The following is a 20,749-nucleotide window of genomic DNA, read 5'->3' as shown; positions in this document are numbered from 1 at the left end:
AGAAAGATGGCACCAAGAGGATGTGCATCGATTATCGAGCTTTGAATGAGGTCACGATCAAGAACAAGTATCCCTTGCCCAGAATAGAAGATCTGTTCGACCAGTTGAGAGGAGCCAGTGTGTTCTCCAAGATTGATCTGAGGTCAGGTTATCATCAGCTCAGGATCCGACCTTCGGACATTCCGAAGACGGCATTCATTTCCAAGTATGGGTTGTATGAGTTCACAGTGATGTCTTTTGGTTTGACCAATGCGCCAGCATTCTTCATGAACTTGATGAACAGTGTATTCATGGATTACCTTGATAAGTTTGTGGTGGTATGGAATGAAGAGGGAAATCGCAGAGCATGTGGCTATGTGCGATAGTTGCCAAAGAATTAAGGCAGAGCACCAGAGACCTGCTGGATTGTTGCAACCGTTGCAGATCCCTCAGTGGAAATGGGATGAAATTGGTATGGATTTCATAGTCGGATTGCCTCGCACTTGAGCCGGCTACGATTCTATTTGGGTAGTGGTGGACCGTTTGACCAAGTCAGCCCACTTCATACCTGTCAAGACCAGCTACAACAGTGCAGTATTGGCAGAGTTGTACATGTCTCGGATCGTTTGTCTTCATGGTGTGCCAAAGAAGATAGTGTCAGACAGAGGAACGCAGTTCACCTCTCATTTCTGGCAGCAGTTGCATGAAGCCTTGGGCACACATCTGAATTTCAGTTCAGCTTATCACCCGCAGACAGATGGTCAGACTGAAAGAACCAATCAAATTCTTGAAGACATGTTGAGAGCCTGTGCGTTGCAAGATCAGTCCGGATGGGACAAGCGATTGCCTTATGCAGAGTTTTCCTATAACAACAGTTACCAGGCCAGTTTGAAGATGTCACCATTTCAGGCGCTCTATGGAAGGAGTTGCAGAACTCCGCTGCAATGGGATCAGCCTGGAGAGAAGCAAGTGTTTGGGCCAGACATTCTGCTTGAAGCCGAAGAGAACATCAAGATGGTCCGAGAGAATCTGAAGATAGCGCAATCGAGGCAGCGAAGCTATGCAGACACAAGAAGAAGAGAGCTGAGTTTTGAAGTCGGAGATTTTGTCTATCTGAAAGTGTCACCGATCAGAGGAGTCAGAAGATTCGGAGTGAAAGGCAAGCTAGCACCCCGCTACATTGGTCCGTATCAAATTCTCTCAAAGCGTGGAGAAGTGGCTTATCAGCTCAGCCTGCCAGAGAATTTGTCTGCTGTGCATGATGTCTTTCATGTGTCTCAGTTGAAGAAGTGCTTGCGTGTGCCAGAAGAGCAGTTGCCAGTGGAAGGTCTTGAGGTCCAGGAGGACTTGACCTATGTTGAGAAGCCAGCTCAGATCCTTGAGATTGCAGACAGAGTCACCCGAAGGAAGACCATCAGAATGTGCAAAGTCAGATGGAATCACCACTCTGAGGAAGAAGCAACCTGGGAGCGTGAAGATGATCTAGTGGCCAAGTACCCAGAGCTCTTTGCTAGCCAGCCCTGAATCTCGAGGGCGAGATTCTTTTAAGGGGGATAGGTTTGTAACGCCCCGAATTTTGCAGTTGAATTTTTTCTTTTCTTTACTCGCCAAAATTCGGGTGTTACCTTTTCTTTTTCTTTTTCCCTTCGCTAAACCTTGACCTTTTCCAAAGTTTTAGCGGGATTCGGTTTGGAATTCCCGTGTAATGAAAAACCCTAAATACTTTATGTTGTTTGATGCACCATGCCGAACCTTGCATTTCTTTAGATTGCTTTGAAAGTGCAAATGCATTCATGTAGAAAGATCGGATTTCGAAAATGAGGAGAAGATCTTTTCTTTCTTTTTTCTCTCTCTCTTTCTCTCTCCTTTTTTTCTCTCTCTCCCGCGCCGTGGGCCGACCCCGGCCGGCCCAGCCGCCCCTGGCGCCCCCTCTTGGGCCCAAAAAGGCCCAGCCGCCCCCCCTCATCCCCCCTTTTTTCCCCAAACCCTCTCCCTCTCCCTCTCATTTTCTCTCATTTTCTCTCCCCCACCCTAAGCCGCCGCCGCCTCTACCCCCTGCCCTAAGCCGCCGCCGCCCCCTGCTCGGCCGCCGCTCCCCGCCGTCGGCCGCCCCCGCTGGTGAGCCCCCCCTCCTCCCTCTCTCCCTCCTCCCTCCCTCTCCCCTCTCCCCTCCTCCCTCCCCTTGGCAGCCCAGCCGCCCGGCCCCCTGGCCGCGTGCCCCGGCCGGCCGCTGCCGCCCCCTGGCCGCGCGCCCTGGCCGGCCGCTGCCGCGCCCTGGCCGCGCCCTGGCCGGTCCCGGCCGCCCCCAGCCCGCCCTCGGCCGCCCGCCCTGGCCGCGCCCCCTGCGCAGGGCCGGTTCAACCGCCCCTAGGGCCGGTTCAACCGCCCCCCCTCTGTTTTTTTTATTTTATTTTATTTTATTTTATTTTATTTACTTTCTGTGATCATAGCTATTTTATTTTAGGTAAGCTAATCATTGTTCATGCCATTGAAATAGGAAGTTTAATTTAAAATTCCGTTATGCTAGTTGATTCATGTAGTTAATTGTTTACCTCGTGCAATGTTGATCAACTTAAAATGATTAGGTTTCCATTAGTGTATATGTAACAGAATTCTTTTGTTAAGAACCAATTGTAATTGATCGTTAGTGCATAAGATTTAACCCCCTGCGAGACCCTTTCCCGTTTCTTTCTAACCATAACAAATGCGATATCGAATGTCATACTTGATGCATACTCACTTTATTTGTTCCCTTGTATGGTGTACTATTCTTTTGTATTAAATGTGGATGGATGTATGTATGTTTGCAATCGCATAGAGAACGATCCGGTCGAAGAGCCCGAGGAATTCGCAGGAGAAGCCCCTGAGCAGCAGTCGGGTGGTGGAGGCAAGTGTCCTTTGACCTATCTCTGTCCTATTCATTATTTAATTCACCTCCCGCATTACACCTTTATACCTAAGGATTGACTAGCTTTTGTTATCCATGTCCTTGTTTACCTATTTGGGTTGGATTATTACTGTTTAGCTTTATGCTATTGCTCAACTCTAATCAATGAACATGATGAGATTATCTATGATACGCTGTTTTCCCTTCTCTTATTATGATGTTGTACTTGTGGTATTCAAGGGGGCTCGAGCGGTTTCTCGAGTGCCTCTCCGTAAGGACCTGTTCTATGGATGACCGCCCGGGAAAACAGTGCAACCATGAGGGTGGAATGGGATGCCCTTAGCTGAATAATTAGAGGATCTGGGGTGTAGTTCACTTAGCCGTCGTGCCGTCAATGGGGCTCGGTGTATGCGGCTCGCTCTGCCAAGTTTGGGTTCGCCCCTTGGGGAGGAGTGCGGTGCATTTAGGAAACCTAACGGGTGGCTACAGCCCCGGGGAATCTTTGTAAAGGCTACGTAGTGAAACCCTGCCTATTCACCTTGGTAGTGTTTAAGGGTTTGATCGGCCCGAGGCAAGAGGGAATCACGGCTTGTGGGTAAAGTGCACAACCTCTGCAGAGTGTTATGAAACTGATATATCAGCCGTGCTCGCGGTTATGAGCGGCCAAGGGAGCTCCAGTGATTAGTGGTACTTGATAAGAGACCTTTTGGTTTACAGGTGGCAATGAGATTGATGGTTTTGGTTATGACTATGGTGCTGGTAAGTGGTATTCTTTCCGTTTGGAAAGGGTACATCGGGTTAATAACTTGGGTTAATGCTAAAACTTGGCTTTCTACTAGTAAATAATAATCTGACCAACTAAAAGCAACTGCTTGACTTATCCCCACATAAAGCTAGTCCACTACAGCCAAACAGGATACTTGCTGAGTATGTTGATGTGTACTCACCCTTGCTCTACACACCAAACCCCCCCAGGTTGTCAGCATTGCAACCACTGCTCAGGCGAAGATGAAGCTGTGGAAGGAGACTTCCAGGAGTTCCAAGACTACGACGAGTTCTAGGTGTGGGTTAGCGGCAACCCCCAGTCGGCTGCCTGTGAAGGCCGCGTTATCTACGTTTCTTTTCCGCACTTTGATTTATTGTAAGAACTATATGGACGTCTCAGACGTATGATGTAATCGACTATTTCCCTTATTAATACTATTTTGAGCACTGTGTGATGATGTCCATATTATGTAACTGCTGTGTACGTGAATAACTGATCCTGGCACGTACATGGTTCGCATTCGGTTTGCCTTCTAAAACCGGGTGTGACACTCCTACTCCGGTGGAGACAACTAGACAGACCCCAAAGGTACCCCGTGTTCCCCGGTCTACGGAGCTGAAGCTTGCCTTCCTCCGGAAACCCTTCCGGATTCCCCACGGGTCCAGGCTTCTGACAGGTACATACAGGAACGGCCACAACCAAAGGCGAGGGCTCCCATGTCAAATGCAGATGGGGACCCAGGGTTGGGACCTAGCCCTACGGCAAGTACCAAACCAAGAAGGGCTCCGCAACTCTCCCCCAGCTGGGAAGGACCCTTCAAGGTAACGGGAATGCACCGACCCGAGGGCAACCATCTAGCTATGACTAAAGGAGTCCCTTACCCCGATGCTGAAACATCTCTGTAAGTTCTATCCATAGAGAAAGTTTGAGGGGTCGATTTAGTTTCCCTTTTGTAACCAGGTAGCACATACGTGTACGCCAACCTGGTGGGATCCGTCCCCATAAACCCAGCCTGTTGGTCTGCACCCACGCATGATGAGTTATAAAGAAAAACTACCCCCTCAGTTGAGCTCCTATGATAGTTCTGTCTCGCTGCTCCATGGTCTTACCTTGCAGTTTTTCAGATAATACTTTTTATCTAACCCACCCGTACGGTTCCCATCTGTACTGACATGATGACATCCGAATTGAGCAGCCAGGCTTGAAGTTTAGGGCCCCCGATACGAAAGTTGGGAGATCCGACAGCCTGGGAGCCGGCTCCAGAGAACAGGACCCCATTCCATGGGGTGGTCCGGAGCCTGTGCGGCCGCTTAGCCTGGTTCCGTACCCGAAAGCCTGCACACTCCACCACTCCGTGACGGGTACCTAGTATTTGGGGCTATAAGTCCTGTGGGTCCGACAACCTTGGGACCGGAACTAGAGAATGGACATTAGTCTCCTGGGGTGGTCCGGAGCTCGTGTAGTCGCTCAGCCTGGTCCCGTACCGTGGGCCTGCACGCTCCACCGCCCTGCGACAAGTGTCCTAGTATCTCGAACCGCGACCCAAGGGGGTCCGGACACGCAACTTGGCCACCCGGGCTGAAACCTGCGAGTCCCGAGCATGTATCAAAGGATGGCTAATGTCAGACAGGGGACCCTATGGGTGTACTACTAACGCTCCTTAGCTGAAGCTGTGTACAGATCCAGACCTCGGTGAGGCTGCCTCCCGAGAATTATTGACAACCTTTTCAGATACGCTGGTATCCAACCTCAACAAATCAAGCCTGCATCCCAGGCGGGGGGCCAGGTACCAGGGAGGAGTCAAAAATATCGCACACAACAGAAACAAGTTGAAAATAGATAAGTGCTAATACTGCTTAAAAATAGTACTCTTGAGTACCTTACAAAAAGCGAAAGTATTACATTTGTTTTTCATGTGGAGCCCTAGTTCCATCTCTACTCTGCAGGTATGAACTACCTCCACACCAGTAGGGCCGCGGGATAGCTAGCTCCAAGCGGCTCGCTAGCGGAGGTGACCACCTCAGCACTGACGGCGGCGGCCACCTCTGCAACGACGACTCGCCAGCAATGGCGATCACCTCAGCACGTGCGCCATTGCGAAAAGGTCCTCACCCCCATCTTCCTACGGGGGGCGACAACGAGGCCATTAAAGCCAAAGAGTCGAAAGGCTCGGCGACAGGTGGCACTGATGGTCTCGCCAGCGGAGGCAACCACCTCTGCAACGATCAGCCTCACCAGCGGCGACGACCACCTCAGCACCGACAACAGTGGCCACCTCTACACCGGTGGGCGGTGGCTGCCTTAGCACACGCGAAGAGGTCCTCGCTCCCGTCCTCACTGCGGGAGTGAGGACAAGACCATCCAAGAACGTGGCCGCCGCCCCCGCGGCGTACGACGTCTTGTACGGCCCCCGGTGCGACCGCCTGCGCGTGAGAAGCCGTGGATGCGGTGGACCTACGCATGGCGCGACCGTCGCCCGTGCGGTGAACGGGAAGCCACGCCCCAACCAAACGACAGGAGGCAGCGTCGGAGGCGGCGCCGAGGCCATCTAAGCCGGGGAACCGGGCACGCGGCGGCCGGCGGCGCCTGCAGTCGGCCGGTCCCGCGTACCCGAAGTTCGCCTCCTCCGCAAGGCTGTTGAATGCCCTTCTCCCCCGAATGCTGGAGGAAGAAGCAGGTCGCCAGCCCATGCGGAAGGAGGGACCCCAACTCGGCTCGCCCTCCTCCCCAGCGCGGATGATGAACATCCTTGAAGCTGAGGGCAAGGGGGAGGCCGCAGCCCGGCTCGCTTCTCTCCACCACAAGGCTGGTGGTCATCCCTCTAGATGACCACTAGCGGGACATTGCAGCCGGGCTGCATGATGAAAATCCTTGAAGCCGAGCGATGGCGGAAGAGCGCCAACCACCACGGGGTTACGATCCTCTAACAGCAGCAAGAAGAAGACAAGATCGGCAGCACCACCACGAGCGCGAGCTCTCCGGCGGTGAGATCGCCGGAGGGGGCAGCCCTAACACGGATCCCTCCAGAGAACACCAGCGCACCCCATCTGGAGGCCTGGAAGGCGAAAGGGCGCAATGAATGCAAGAAGAGCGAGGCATGGATACTGGCCAGGAGATCGATCCCTTTTTAAAGGCAGATCTCCCCACTCGCGCCCCGAAGCGTCACGGGCAAGGTCTCCCCCGACGTGCACCAGGGTTCCCACCCTATGACACGGGGGCCATGCCCCACATGTCATACTGACTGACCCGAAGAACGAAGAAGGCGAACCACCACACAAGGAGCGTACAACTGCCCCGCGGTTATGCGCCCCTTCATTTTCGGAGCAACCAGCAGTCAGGAAGGCGAACCGCTACATAAGGAGCATGCAACCGCCCAGCGGTTATGCGCCCCTTCGTTTTCGCCGAAACCAGCGGTCAGGAAGGCGAACCGCCACGCAAGAAGGGTACAACCGCCCTGTAGTTGTGCGCCCCCTCAGCTTCGCTGCAACTGGCGGTCCGGCATGGGGGCCCAGGCCCACATGTCATGCAGCCAGCGCGCCAGTTACCAGGTGCGGAAAAATCGCACCGCCACTCACGCCAATGCCATGTCTTCTCGGGGCCGACGCGAAAGACTGAAAAGTTAAGTTTCCAGAACCAGTGCAGCGACTCGAGGCATCCCGCGCATGGCCCAACACTGACATTAAGTATGAAGGTCACGGGCTAGTTAGCCGTGGGAATAGGCGTAGCAGTCGACATGACCATAGGCGGGACGACAGTAATTGCGTCAACAGGCGCGCAGGAGCAGCAGGCCAACCGCTAATCAGACTCTGGCCCCACCTGCAGGCTCGCATCCTCCCCTGAGGCGGGCCCGGGGGCCACTGTCGGTACCCTGAATCAGGGGTACCCTCTTCTACAGCATGAAGACGCTGTACACGTACGACGCCTCTAGACCACATAGAGAACGGCACCCGACCCCACCACATGGGCAGGTCTAAGGGCACCACGTGGCAAGGAAAGATAATACATCCCAGGATGCATCATTGGGTCCGGACCTCCATAGAGGGACACCGGACCCCTGTACGTACAAGTCCGGAGCTCCCAAGAAGGCATGCCAGGTCCCTCGGGTAGGCCCCGGGTCCCTCCGAGTAAGGTCCGGGCCTTGGCAAGGTCCTGGGACGGGGAGGACCCCGGCATGAGTAAGGGTCCGGTTCTGGCACGTGTCCAGGCCTTGCCCTACACTCCCCACTCAGGCGGAGACCCGCTGCTGCCGCGTGGTTTGTGGCCCGTGACATAAGCCAACGGGTCGAGCCTGACGAAAGGCCCCTAAGGCCGCGCAGCCTCTGCATTTATTGCGGAGAGGACGCGCCGCCTGCCACCACGCTGATGGACGACGTGCCCTCTCAGCATTTAATGCGTCCTGTCCAATCCGTTGGCAGACGGCGTCAGGGTCATCCAGCAGACGACGCACCTGACCAGTCTGTTGACAAACAGTGCGCCCGTGCCGTGCGACGTACTGTGCTCACCACCCCTTCTACAAGAAGCTTCCCCTGCACACCGAGGATATGCAGATCTCGGATGTCAGGGCACAAGAAGATTGCCCCAGCAGCGAACATTTGTAGCTCCAAGCGCTATATTCATTATGTCTCTGGGCCCACATATCAGGGTTTAGTACCTTTGTGCATGCCCCCCTTCAGCTATAAAATGGGAGGCATACGACGTTACAAGACAGATCCAATCTTAGGCTCACTCAGACGCTCACAAGTTCATACAAGCTCTCAAGCAATACATCACACAGTGGAGTAGGGTGTTACGCTCCGGTGGCCCAAACCACTCTAAATCCTTGTGTGTTCTTGTGTTTCCTCCCAGTTTCCAACTAACAAGCAAAACGCTTAGGCCCCTCCTCATCTTAGGATTTAGGGTGGGTGCACTCCGCCACCCGGCCGAAGATTTCCTCTCCGATACACATGTAACACATAAGAATGTAAAAAATGATGTTAAATCGATAAATTGTTTACATTCTCATTTCATAACCATGAATAAATACTCATAATATTCATATTTTATTGATACATTCGGCTTGTCGGAAGGCATGAACAAAAGAGTGATGCGAGAGCTATCATAGTGTAGCCTGAACAGTATAGTGTTACTGTTCATCTATTTATAGGCACGGGACGCAGTCCAGACAAGATTACATTCATGCCCCCGACTTTTACTGCTAACAATAAGACAAGCTGTCAAGGGTTAAGTAGTCTTTTATCCTTTAGGTCGGTTCCATCTTCCACCTTCGTCGTTGTGCTAAGCCGATGCTTTTTCGAACACAGCTTCGGCGCCGGTTCATCCTATTCCATATCACGCATGCTTTCATCCTGAAGTCGAAGCCTCCTGTATCAGTCTGTGTTACACTGAAAAACATATTAGTCACGTTTTTAGGACCTTCGAAAGAGGAAGGCCCCCAATAATTGCCGAAGAAGGACACGACGAAGACCTGTCACCTGGAGGCGACATAAGTAGTATACTGCTAGATACATATAGGGAGAGAGCATGCAAGCGAGAAAGAAGCCCAACCGAAGCAGCTCCAAACCGAGAGGCACCCGCACCAGGCGTCAGTCCAAGAAGGGCGAGAGAATGCAAGTGCCTTCCTAGCCCTGGACTCGCCGAGGCGACACAACAACACCACCAACTTCGTAGCATATGCCGACTACTGCCACACTATGGGCCTTGGTTGTCCAATATCTCAGACCTGGACTCCTCATCGCCAAGATAACCAAAGCTGGCAGGTGCCACCGTGTCCTCCTCGGCGGCACACATGGAGAAAGGCTAAGAGAAAATCGACTCGCCCCGTACCCACGTCGACGAGTGTCGGTCGGCTCGTGGCTACGACCGTGGGCGGACGCAGCAGGTTAGGGAGGAAGAACAGGGCGAAGGCCGGGAAGGCGAACGAGACATCCGACGACGACGAAAACGATGGTGCGCGCATGCTGTGAAACGTCCTCGTGGACGTACAATAGCCACTGCGCGGGTCGGTGTCGGGACTGGTGTCGGACGAATACGGGGAGGAGGCACATGCTCCCACGCCCTCTGCCGAGAATAGGGTGGCACGGAGGCGGAGGCATGAGGGAAGAGAAAAAAGAAGCAGGATGGCGAATGAGGTGGCGACAATTGAGTCAAGGACCATCATTATGATGTGGATGTATAGATGACCAAATGAACCGTGTTTGGTGGGCCGGTCCGAGGCACGACCCATTTAGTAGTGTCTGGGCCAGCCTGACACAAGCGCCATGCCGTGTTTGGGTCGTAGCCTTGACCCATAGTGCTTACCCGGCCCGACACAATTATATATTTTTTATTTTACAAATAATTGTATAAACATATATATATTCAATATTAAAAACATCTAAGCATGGTGTTCTACTGGTTAGATGGCTTCACCTAGTGTCTTTCGCCCTTCTACTATCAGGCTGTAGGTTCAAACCCCACCTCTTGAACCACTTTTTAACATTTTACGCTGAGGTTGGTTGCGGTTTAATTCAAAATAGATGTGAGGGGTTATTTGTAAAAAGATGACCACCGTTGAAATTAATGTTTTAATATAGTAGAGATAGAAATTTTATATAAAATTTTTCTATATCTTTTTATTGTCTAACAGATTTTCTATATCTCATTTGTATTTTATAGAGTCGTTCTTGTTTTTTATCTTTGGCTAACAAAAAATTATAAATAAAAATAACTATATTTAGACAAACAATTAAAGAAGTTGTAGAAAGATAATTTTTCATCAAAATCTCTACAGTTAGAACTTATTTGGATGCATGACGATTGAAGGTTTCCCCATTTAATCCCTATGTACCCAAACAAGCATTTGACAATTAGGAAAGATATGTTTACAATCACTCTCACCCACTGAAAAAATAAATTTTTATGCTCTCCTAAAAATTTGAAAACATCTAATTTACCTCTTAAGCAGTTTTAGCTAACATGAGTACGTCACACCGTGACACCACGTTAGATAGGTCTAGAATAGCTATAGTCAGTAAATAGCTTATTAAAATTCTTCTGATGACACTTGCTAGCAAAAAATACAAATATAGATCAAAGACAGGACAAAAAAATTCATGAAAAAAATTACGAAAAACGACGGGGACCAACCGAAACATTCACTGAGCGAGAAAAAATTATAGAACACAAGAAATGCGGTGACCGTTTTTTTGCAATTTAGCATTTTTAGAGAGAAAAAATCATATTTAGCTCTCTAGACGATATAATAATGTTTTTAAACCCTTTGCTCAGTGACATAGACCACGACGCCGAGATAATATGTCTCGGTGCCTTGACTTATGCATGGAGGCCAGAGCAGCCGCACATGAGTTTGAAACTTTGAATTCTAAAGTGTTTTTTTCTAAAAGCTGTTGTTCTGTGCTTATATATTTGGTTTGCCCCAAGCGCTATTGTAAGCATAGCAGTAATTTCAGCTAGAGAAAAAGGAGTCGCGTTTGTTTAGTTAAGTTTGTTGTGTAGAGAAAATGACTTTGTTCGAGGACTGCATGTAGTTTTATTCTAACCTTCAACTTCAAGTTCTTGTTTCGATATAATCTCTCAGTTGCATGCATAACTGGGTACGGGGATTCCCGCTGGGAGAAAATCCCCCGCTCGGGGACGGGGATGGGGGAAAATCCACTCCGTTACACTTCGCGGGGATGGGAACGAGGATTCTTCTCCCTCGCAGGGACGGGTATGGGGGCTCAACCCTCGACGGAGAATTCTCCATTGTCATCTCTAGTCTCATGGCTAGCAGCGTGCCGCACGCTACATTACATACATGTGTGCGCAGAACGAAACAAACCCGTGCTCACACACTTGGCACCAAGATCTATGATGCTGAGATATATCACGTTAGTCGCTAGTGTGTCCCGTAAACGTTAGTATGGTTGAGATCTCGGTGCCAGGGGCGGATCCAGGATCTGATCATGCCCCAGGCCAGTCTATTTAATCTACTAGAGTTTTAATATATTTTGACCTAAATGTAATCAAGTCATGCAGAGATATACATATCACGTCTCGAGCCACGAACCGAGTAGGTAGCCCCCTGTATGCGCCCCTGCTCAGCGCCATGGCATATGGTGTCGAGCAAATGGTCCAAAAATACTATTAAGTTGTCCAAAAGGCTAAACATGATTTTTTTAAAAGAAGCGGTAGAAGTTGATCAATCCCTTGACTAGCCACAAGGATTACTGAATCCTTCTGCCAAAATGTTGCCAGTTCAGGTGATCAACAAGGCACTAATGCTCTACGTGCAATCAATGTAACAACAGTTTGAGGTAAGTAGTAGAGTTCGTTTGAAGCTAATGATGTGCCGTGGGTATCATCCACCTACCGAAAGTCCTACGAATTTCACTCTTTTTTGGCCTTAGGTCCTCTTTATCAAGCCTACGACCATGAGCTCGCTCGACTTAGCAACCTACCTACCCTCGTGCAAAAAGTTGTAAGTCTAAACTTTCCCTTTCTGAGCATGTCCTATAATGGATCAGTTCAGTCCACCAGATTAGTAGCTGCTTACACATACACACGGTGCCCCGCAAAAATTCACATGTATTGAATATTAAATAAACATTCGTGCAACCACACGGTACTCGCAAAAATTCACACGTATTGATTAATTGATTAAACACTCGCGTAATGCGCGAGCAAAAGTAACAGTACATAGGATGGGGAAAAGATAGAAATGAGGCTCCATTTTCTTTCAAAATCAATCATCTATCTACCAGAAGAAACCATCCATAACCCGCTCCACACACACAAAAGAGGCATTTTGTGGCAAAATCCAAAAGTGCTCCGAATGCTATCCAGAACACAAAAGAAAACAGGGACTTTTGCTTGGCATAATGTAGCAGCCATCTAAACACTGGCCGATGCAACTTTCTGAAACATTTATATACAAAGGAAAACAAAATGAACACTAAAAATAAAACCAGCATATTCAGATTTCCAGCCGATTCACCAAGTCGAACATGACCAACGAAGATGGTTGAGTAATACAGTCAGCACAATGTAAGTATCACTACCTGATTAGAGATTCACGAAGGCAAACCAGACCATTTTTCAGCACCGGCAAAGGTGAGTGAAAGTGCCAGTAAACCAATAAATTGAACGAAACCATATACAAGACACTTAGGCTAAATATGACAACCATAAAAAAACAAAGACGGAAAACCCATAAAAATGGTTCGTAACTTTCGTAAGCGACAAATCTGCATGGCTAGAGTACTGAGCAGAGCATTGACGACATGGAACACACAGAACTACGACGCTCGAACGGGCAGCTCACCTACGAACGTTGCACACGAAAAAAGCAACACTGGTTCCAGACTACCGCGCTTTGGCCGGATCCGCAGCAGAAGAGCCCTACAAAGGACAAAAAAAAAGACGGTGGATCGGTAGGTGCTGCCGAGCAGGTGAACAATTGGTGAGCAGATCGGAGCAGAGAAACTATACGTTGGCTAGAGGTTGCTCGGCGATGGATTCCAGAGGGAACAGGAGCCCCTCGCAGCTAGGCCCTATAGAACCGAGAGAGGGGAAATGAAATCCGCTGTCGAAGGCCAGATATAGGTGGTTGGCGGTACCTACACGATGACCTGGAACAGCAGCAGCAGGACGACGGCGCTGTGCGAGTGCTCAACGGTGAGAAGACCGGTCGCAGATTTTTTGGAGAGGGAAGAGGAGGGGATTCCACATGGCCGGAGGCGGAGGGAGCAGATGGGTGAGGGGCGAGACATAGGCGTACCCGTGGAGCCAAATCCGACTGCAGGCACGACGAGTTTGGCGACCGCCGCAGCATCACAGATGCGACGGCTCAACGGCGAGTGCTCTGCTCAACGGCCAAAAACCGCTTGGAACAGGAGCTCGGACTCGGACACGAACACGGACACCGCGTGGAACAGGAGCTCGGACTCGGACACGGACACTCTGAACGATGTAATCCCGTTTGCCTTGGTAATATATATTTCTCCTGCAATCCCGTTCGGTTCGGCAGTCTCTTTACAAATTTCGCGGTTCCATCTCTCGTGCTCAACAGCAGTCTCTAGCAGTCTCTCTACAATTTTACTAAATTTCTTTGTTACATCAAAATGTTGGAATACCAAAACGTCGTTGGAGGACGGCTGCAGCTGAAGGGTAAAGCGTTGGACGTGAAGGATGGTGGAGTAAAGAAAAAGAAGAAGAAGTACCAGCGTGAGGAGTCGTCTCAGACTGAATCTGATAAGAATGGAGACGAAAAGAACCCACATTCTGACTATGACCATCTCACACGAGCAGAGCGCCGCTACATGGAACAGAAGCAGAAGATCGACATGAAGAAGATGGCCAAAGTCGCAAACAAGTCGTACAAGGACCGCATGCAGGACTTCAACCAATACCTGGCTAACCTCAGCGAGAACTATGATATCCCTAAAGTTGGTCCTGGCTAACCTGGCTGTGTTAGGCACAAACAATTGTATGATGTGTGGGTCTATTTACTTTTCTGTTAGCATATTATGTATCGTTTTACATATATTGTAAAACGACTTGTTGCCACCAGTAGATAATATTTATTGTCAAAAGCTTGTTCCATGTATTCTGATCACGTGTTTAAGCCTTTTTTTGTTGCCCCTTTTAGTTGCATTCATTTTATTCAAAATGTGATTCGCTTTTAATATTTCTAGGGAACTTATTTTCTTTCAATACAGTGGCAGAGCTTAACAACAGATTATGCCCAAATTTTTCCAAGTCAACATGGCCTTCAATTTAGGAAGTGGGAAATAAGGATGGGATCATTTGATTCCATGTTTGGATAATTGAATTGAAGATAGGGATAGATAAATAAAGACTACACCCATCTCATGCCCTCTTCTTTTGTCTCAACCCATTTTTATTTCCCTATCCAATCCCCATCCAAACGTTCACATACAAATTATCCACTAGGCTAGAGTACTTAAAAAGTAGAAAGTACAACTTCTGATGCAACAAGAAGTTGGCTGAATCGAGGCCCACCTAAAGCATTCAGAACCAAATCGAATTGATTGATGTTTGATGCAAAGAACTATTATTGAGTTTGTATATATTATTTCCATTTTCTCTGAATCGGAACAAGCGCTCATGGACTTGAGAACCCGTTGGAAATCCTTGCCCACCTAGCCTAACTTGGCTAAACTGTCGAGCCGACTTCGCTAATTGGGCGTGATAAGCAGCAATACATCATAATTTGGCGATGTCAGTGCTGATGTCCTCATGCAGAACAAGCAACAAATCGACACAAAACCCTTTCGTCGCCTGGCATTATCTCCTATGGAATGGCCCGTGCCTCTCTTTCGAGCAAGTGCATAGAGAAACACAATACTAATAACATGTTAAAGCATGAAATATAAATATAATATTAGAAAAGAACTAGTGTTTTTTTATTAATCTAGAGACGTAACACATACACAAGGTAAAACGATGTAGTAAAATGATGCCTTGTCATGACAACCATTCACACTCTTTATGCCAAAGTGTATGCCTAGTTCGTGGTCATGTATGATAGTTACTAATTCCTACTCTAATCTTGATGAGATCACTCTTTAAAAGATATCTATTCGAAGAGGTATTCTAAAAGAAATGTCTATTTCAAAAACAATGATGTCGGTGTTCTCTATTGGAGCTTCTTCCTCTAGATACATATTCGTGATAAAAAAAATCCTCCTGCCTCCCATGATCTCCTTTACCAAACTGGCAAGTGGCTCTTCTTCCTGATCAAATCATAAGGAGTTGGGTTGATCATAGTTGAAAAGTGGTGAGCAGGTAAAAGTGGAATAATAAAGAGGGGTGAAGGTATCGTGGTGATGAAGATTTCACTACGACCATGCACTCCCAGTTGCTTGAGATCACTTGGCAATCGATCACCAGTAGCTTGGCATCCCTTCTTAAACACTAAATCTCAGTTCAAACATAATTAAGAAAAAATGTGAACCTATAGGATAGGCACCTTTTTTTTAATGATGGCCACAATTTAAGTATGATCTGAATACAGATGATCTAGAATGTGCACAGGAAGCAATCATAGAACTTTTAAGACCATAGATGGGTGTATTGTTAGGGGTGATAATGTGCTCCAAATTTTACACTATAAAATTTAATGATCAGATCGGATTAGGATCAAGTCCTATTTCTATTCATTTTTGAACTAAAATTTATTTAGGGCCCTACTATTTTATAAAGAAGCATTTGGTTCACGATCCATTACCACCCCTATGTATTGTTGGTCACTCGTTTTGATGCTTGAAAGACATCAAAGCGAGACAACACAATTAAAAACAAGGACCTTCTCCCCTTCAATGTATCTCCTGGTTTGAACGTAAATTGATGAGAAGGTTATTAAGATTGAAATTTGGTTTAAGCCTTAATTTGGATCCACAAGTCTGTAAAAACCGCTAATTTTGATCAAAAATGAAAAACTTTTATGCAACGTAGTAGACGTGGCCAAAAAAATGTCTCGACAATGGATTCAACTGAAACATATATGATAATGATATTTGTCTGGTCGACTAATACCTGTGTATCTAGATGTGAAGCCCTTGGAGGCTTGAAATATAAACTTTTGCTTTCTTCTATATTTTCTAGAAAAATAAAGTGAATGATATAACATAGGTCACATATCTCTCTATATTATTATTACTAGAACAGGAGGCGCGCTTTGTGCGCCCTCCTATTCAGGAACCTCTTGCGACACACGCGCAACGGTGTTATGTTTGTCTATTCTCACAAACACGGAATACAACCGATATCATACATATTTGCATATACCAAAGTAGGACCACAACATATGTTCCATACAAGGTTCAACAATTCGGTCCATTCATATGTTACACCACACGGTCATGTTTCACGTCTACCAGCCATCATACCTGGTTGTCGATATGTCCGAATTTTTTGAATTTTAGCCCCTTATACGAAAAAATCACGTTTAGACCTCTAAAAAACATTCTCGTTTTTGGACCCTTTGCTCGGCGTCATGACCTACGGCGCCGAGGTAACACTGATCGGTGCCATAGAACATGGCGCCGAGGTAACACTGATCGGTGCCATAGAACATGGCGCCGAGGTATCAATCTCCTTGGCATCTGGTTGTTGTGTTGGCCCTTACGTGGCGTGACCTCGGCGCCATAGATCATGGCGCCGAGGTATCAACCTCGCTCGCATATCTGTCCGTTCATGTTCAGCTGCATGGGAAAGCAGCAATAATGATCGACTTTCGTTGTTTGTGACATTTACATAGGCGATGGCGTGCAACAGCAGCCCCTAGACAATGGACAACAACATGACGTCTTCTAGACGTGCGACGCGAGGCAGAGGGCAGATTGCGTTAATTTGCATGGCTCCAAGCACGCATACACAAACGCACAAGTACACACATCATGTTCTCTGCAATTCCTCTGCCTCACTCTTTCAGTTCTCTGAGCTTTTTTGAAGGAAATACATGCTTATGTATTAGCTACTCACTTTAAATCGAGTAGCTAGATCTAGGTCCTGTAAGGGCTACACACTACCATCTACGTTGGGTGCTACAATACTACTATAGGGCTCTTTTTAAAGTTATTTGAATACTCTTGACGTCCTAAAATAAATAGTTCTATTATTTCTAAAAAATCACATAAATACTTTTCCGATCCAGAAAATAAATATTTGACGGTAGAAAGCGAATCGACACAAAAACAAATAAATACTTTTAATGCGCTTTTCTGATTTAGACGATCAAATAAATACTTCTCTTATTGCCTCGTGTTGCACGTCCAGAAGACGTCATGATGTTGTCCATTGCCTCGAGGCTGCTGATGCAGCGAAAGCCGGCTATCATTGCTGCTTTCCTATGCAGCTGAGCACAAATGGACAGCTATACGAGCAAGGTTGATACCTCGGCGCCATGATCTATGATGCCGAGGTCACGCCACGTAAGCGCCAGCGCAGCATCCAGATGCCAATGAAGTTGATACCTTAGCGTCATGGTCTATGGCGCCGATTAGTATTACATCGACGCCGTAGGTAATGGCGCTGAGCAAAGGGTCCAAAAAACGAGAATATTGTTAGAGGTCTATACGTGATTTTTTATACAAGGGTTTAAAATGCAAAAAAAATCGGTCGATATGTTAGGGTCCTGATACTATCACTGAAGGCCCAAAGTCAAGGGGGTCAACAAGATGCTCCAGGTACACAAGACAAGCATAACTACAGAGGATAAGGTAGAAGTAGACCAACATGTCCTCTACAATGTTTTAACAGACGCAAAAACACAAAGTTTCATCAACCAGGATGGAAGGTAGAAGTTGATAAAAAAAGTATCAACTGCATAATTTCTAGGAGCACAAAAGCAAAAGATCCTTTATCTTTTGTCTAGATGGCATCTTCATCGGATCTGCAGAAGGGAAAAAAGTTCTTTATGTCAGATACACAAAAATAAACATTTTTGCTATTGGTTGATTCCTAGAAAATAAACTGGCAAGTAACTCGAAGCAGGCATTTCAATAAGAGATGCACAACGAAGAGCTGAAGACTGCACATGAACCTATAATGTTTACATATGTGAGCTTCTGAGCACCAAGAAAACTTCATGTATGACATACTATTATAGCATGAAGCATAGATCCCTAGGTCGATAAGACTATGCAAACAATAAGACAAATGAAGTTGAAAAAAGGGCATCACAGTTTATGATTCAGAAGAAGCTCAAACAGTTTCTGCAACTGGAGAATGTTTTGATGATTTTGAAGATCCTAGAAGTTGAAGGCACGCTGATAGCGTACTTGTCATGTATTTTAGAGACTGTATAGGGATATCTACATATTTGAACTGGCCATTTAGCCCATCACTCACCTCAGGACCATATTTATCTGTGGCAAATGACTTAGTTGTTCATGGGAAACTAGATCAGCTAATTATAAATGCCGTTCAAACATTTTGTCATTTGTCTGGTATGGCTTACCTATTCACAATATCACTGACAGAACTGTTGTTTTGCCCATGCTCATTTGCAAATCAGACTACATACCAAAAGGAATTGCATAGCCGTGCAAATCAGACTGTGTACCCTAACAATAAGCATTTTTACTATGATTTGGTCGCTACTTTAGCTGTGCTACCATGGTCAGTTCTCTTGTTGTTAAAAATATAGGTGTGTCATGCAGCTATATATGCTTTGAAATAAAAGGGGAAACTGCCTTATGTGTTGGTTCATTGCCTATCATTGGTGATGCGCAGGTACAGTTTTTCTAAACAGCTTAACATGTCCCCACCAGTGATACCTACCTTCTCTTTTCAACTTTTGTTCCCAAGCTGAACCAACTACACTTCCACTAAAATCTTCGAGGATCATTGGTGATGCGCAGGTGCAGTTTTTTTAAAACAGATTTAACATGTCCCCACCAGTGATACCTACCTTCTCTTTTCAACTTTTGTTCCCAAGCTGAACCAACTACACTTCCACTAAAATCTTCTAGGAAACCAACAATTTAGAGGTAACATTACGAGTGTTTTAGAGCACGATGAGAATATTTTTTGTTCAGATGAGTAGCGATGGTGTCATGATCCTCTAGGACACTTCAAGAGTCTTTGGAGGTAGGGTTAACGAAAGCAACAACAGTGAGGAGCCTGATCCCATGCGCGACTGTGGAGGTGGAAGACCTAAACCAGGGCAATGAGCACACTACGAATAAAACAACATGTTCTCATTCTAATGCATCATACGTTGTGTTGATACTATTGTTACTTTCTATAAAGGAGTAACACATGATTTAACCGAAGAAAATTGTTGTACGCATTCATGTTTAGGAGTATAGACAACTATTCAGTATTCTTCAATATCAAAAGAATTCATAGTTTTGAACTAGCTGATTCTACCTTAAAAATTATATTTTAAGAAGAACATTCAAACCCGGTGACCCTAAGGAAGTGAGCAGCAAAACAACGCTTCTACATGGATAAACATGATTCTAGGTAGCTATGGTGTACTGTAGAAGGGTTCACCTGCCAGTAGGTATCACCGGTATGTACACAGTGAACATATGAGAGAGTAAAGCCTAATTAATTAACTGGATATGCAAGTGTAGGCATCTGCTATTGGCAACATAACTCTCCCAATGTTTCCAACTTCACTGTTTTCTAAGAATCTGCACATAACCCTATGATTGTAGCATATTGCATATGAACGGAAAATGGTCTTAGTTCAGGAGGAAGCCATCATAATGATGGTTGTTTAAGTGGTTAGTTTTAATCTTTAGTTTTACCCTTTCAAAGCGCGGTGTTCTAATTCATTTGTTCACACATCGATCCGCGGTACAGACCAGTGCTATAAAACAACCGGCTAAAAATAGCTATATCATCTCTAAAGGGCTGGGAAGTAAGTGGAGTTACCAAGGTATATCAGGACCATCTGTGTAGGCATCAGCACCATCCTCTTCATCGTATCCACCTATGGAAAGCTTTCTAGTAGTTTCCTTCGGGAATTGGCGAGTCCTGCACATAAGTTGTTTCCATGCCTTATATTTAGTACCTCACACAATATGGGACTAAGAGAAATAGATAAGTTTATCGATATCGACCGAACCTCTTGCCTGCAACCTTTTTGAGAGGCTTGGTCGTCGATCCATGGGCACATCAGCCTCATTTCTCTAAAAAGGTGCAAACTTTAGGGAAGATACAAAAATATCAAAAGACATTATATTGCAAAACTACAGATTAGATAGATAACATATCATGGATAAGCATGATGCAATAAGAAGGCTCTAAACAAGCAAGGGAACAATATGTGTTAATGTGGTATATCTATCAAGAGCTAAAGTCACAAACACTAACCATAACTGTTGACGCCTTTTTGGAGCGCCAAACACTCAACAAGAACCGTGGCGGTGCCTTCTGCACAGGGGCGGACGGTCCGCGCGAAGGGGCCGGACGGTCCGCGGCCTGGTGCGAGGCGCGTTGGTGCTCTCTACGCAAGGGCAGACTGTCCGCGGCCTGGGGCCGGACGGTCCGCGGCCTGGTGCGCGGCTAGGGCTCCTGCCTGACGGCCGGACGGTCCGCGCCCTGGGGCCGGACGGTCCGCGCGTACGCAGGGACGGCGGAAGATCGCCGACGGCGCCTGG

The 20,749-nt window shown here is 47.1% G+C and overlaps 1 protein-coding gene and 1 long non-coding RNA gene across 2 annotated transcripts; one reads left to right on the top strand and one right to left on the bottom strand.

Moving 5' to 3' along the window:
• Positions 1-13,732: 13,732 nt before the first annotated feature.
• LOC103654048 (protein FAM32A) lies at positions 13,733-14,071 on the top strand. Its single transcript, XM_008680864.3, has one exon. It carries the CDS (start codon positions 13,733-13,735, stop codon positions 14,069-14,071), a length of 339 nt encoding a protein of 112 aa, XP_008679086.3.
• Positions 14,072-17,742: 3,671 nt separating this feature from the next.
• Positions 17,743-20,467, bottom strand: LOC118476976 (uncharacterized). The gene is made up of 3 exons (XR_004857870.1): positions 20,215-20,467; positions 20,022-20,123; positions 17,743-18,027 (listed from the first exon to the last, which is right to left on the bottom strand). It is a non-coding gene; the product is annotated as an uncharacterized lncRNA (long non-coding RNA).
• Positions 20,468-20,749: the final 282 nt, after the last annotated feature.

The sequence above is a fragment of the Zea mays genome, chromosome 4 (assembly GCF_902167145.1).
Source record: "Zea mays cultivar B73 chromosome 4, Zm-B73-REFERENCE-NAM-5.0, whole genome shotgun sequence".
Classification (NCBI taxonomy): domain Eukaryota; kingdom Viridiplantae; phylum Streptophyta; class Magnoliopsida; order Poales; family Poaceae; genus Zea; species Zea mays.
Note: the sequence above shows the minus strand (reverse complement) of the source record. Positions and strands in the feature narration are given on the sequence as shown.

Coding starts and splice junctions, on each gene's coding strand:
- LOC103654048 (XM_008680864.3), top strand. CDS start 13,733: ATGTTGGAATACCAAAACGTCGTTGGAGGACGGCTGCAGCTGAAGGGT.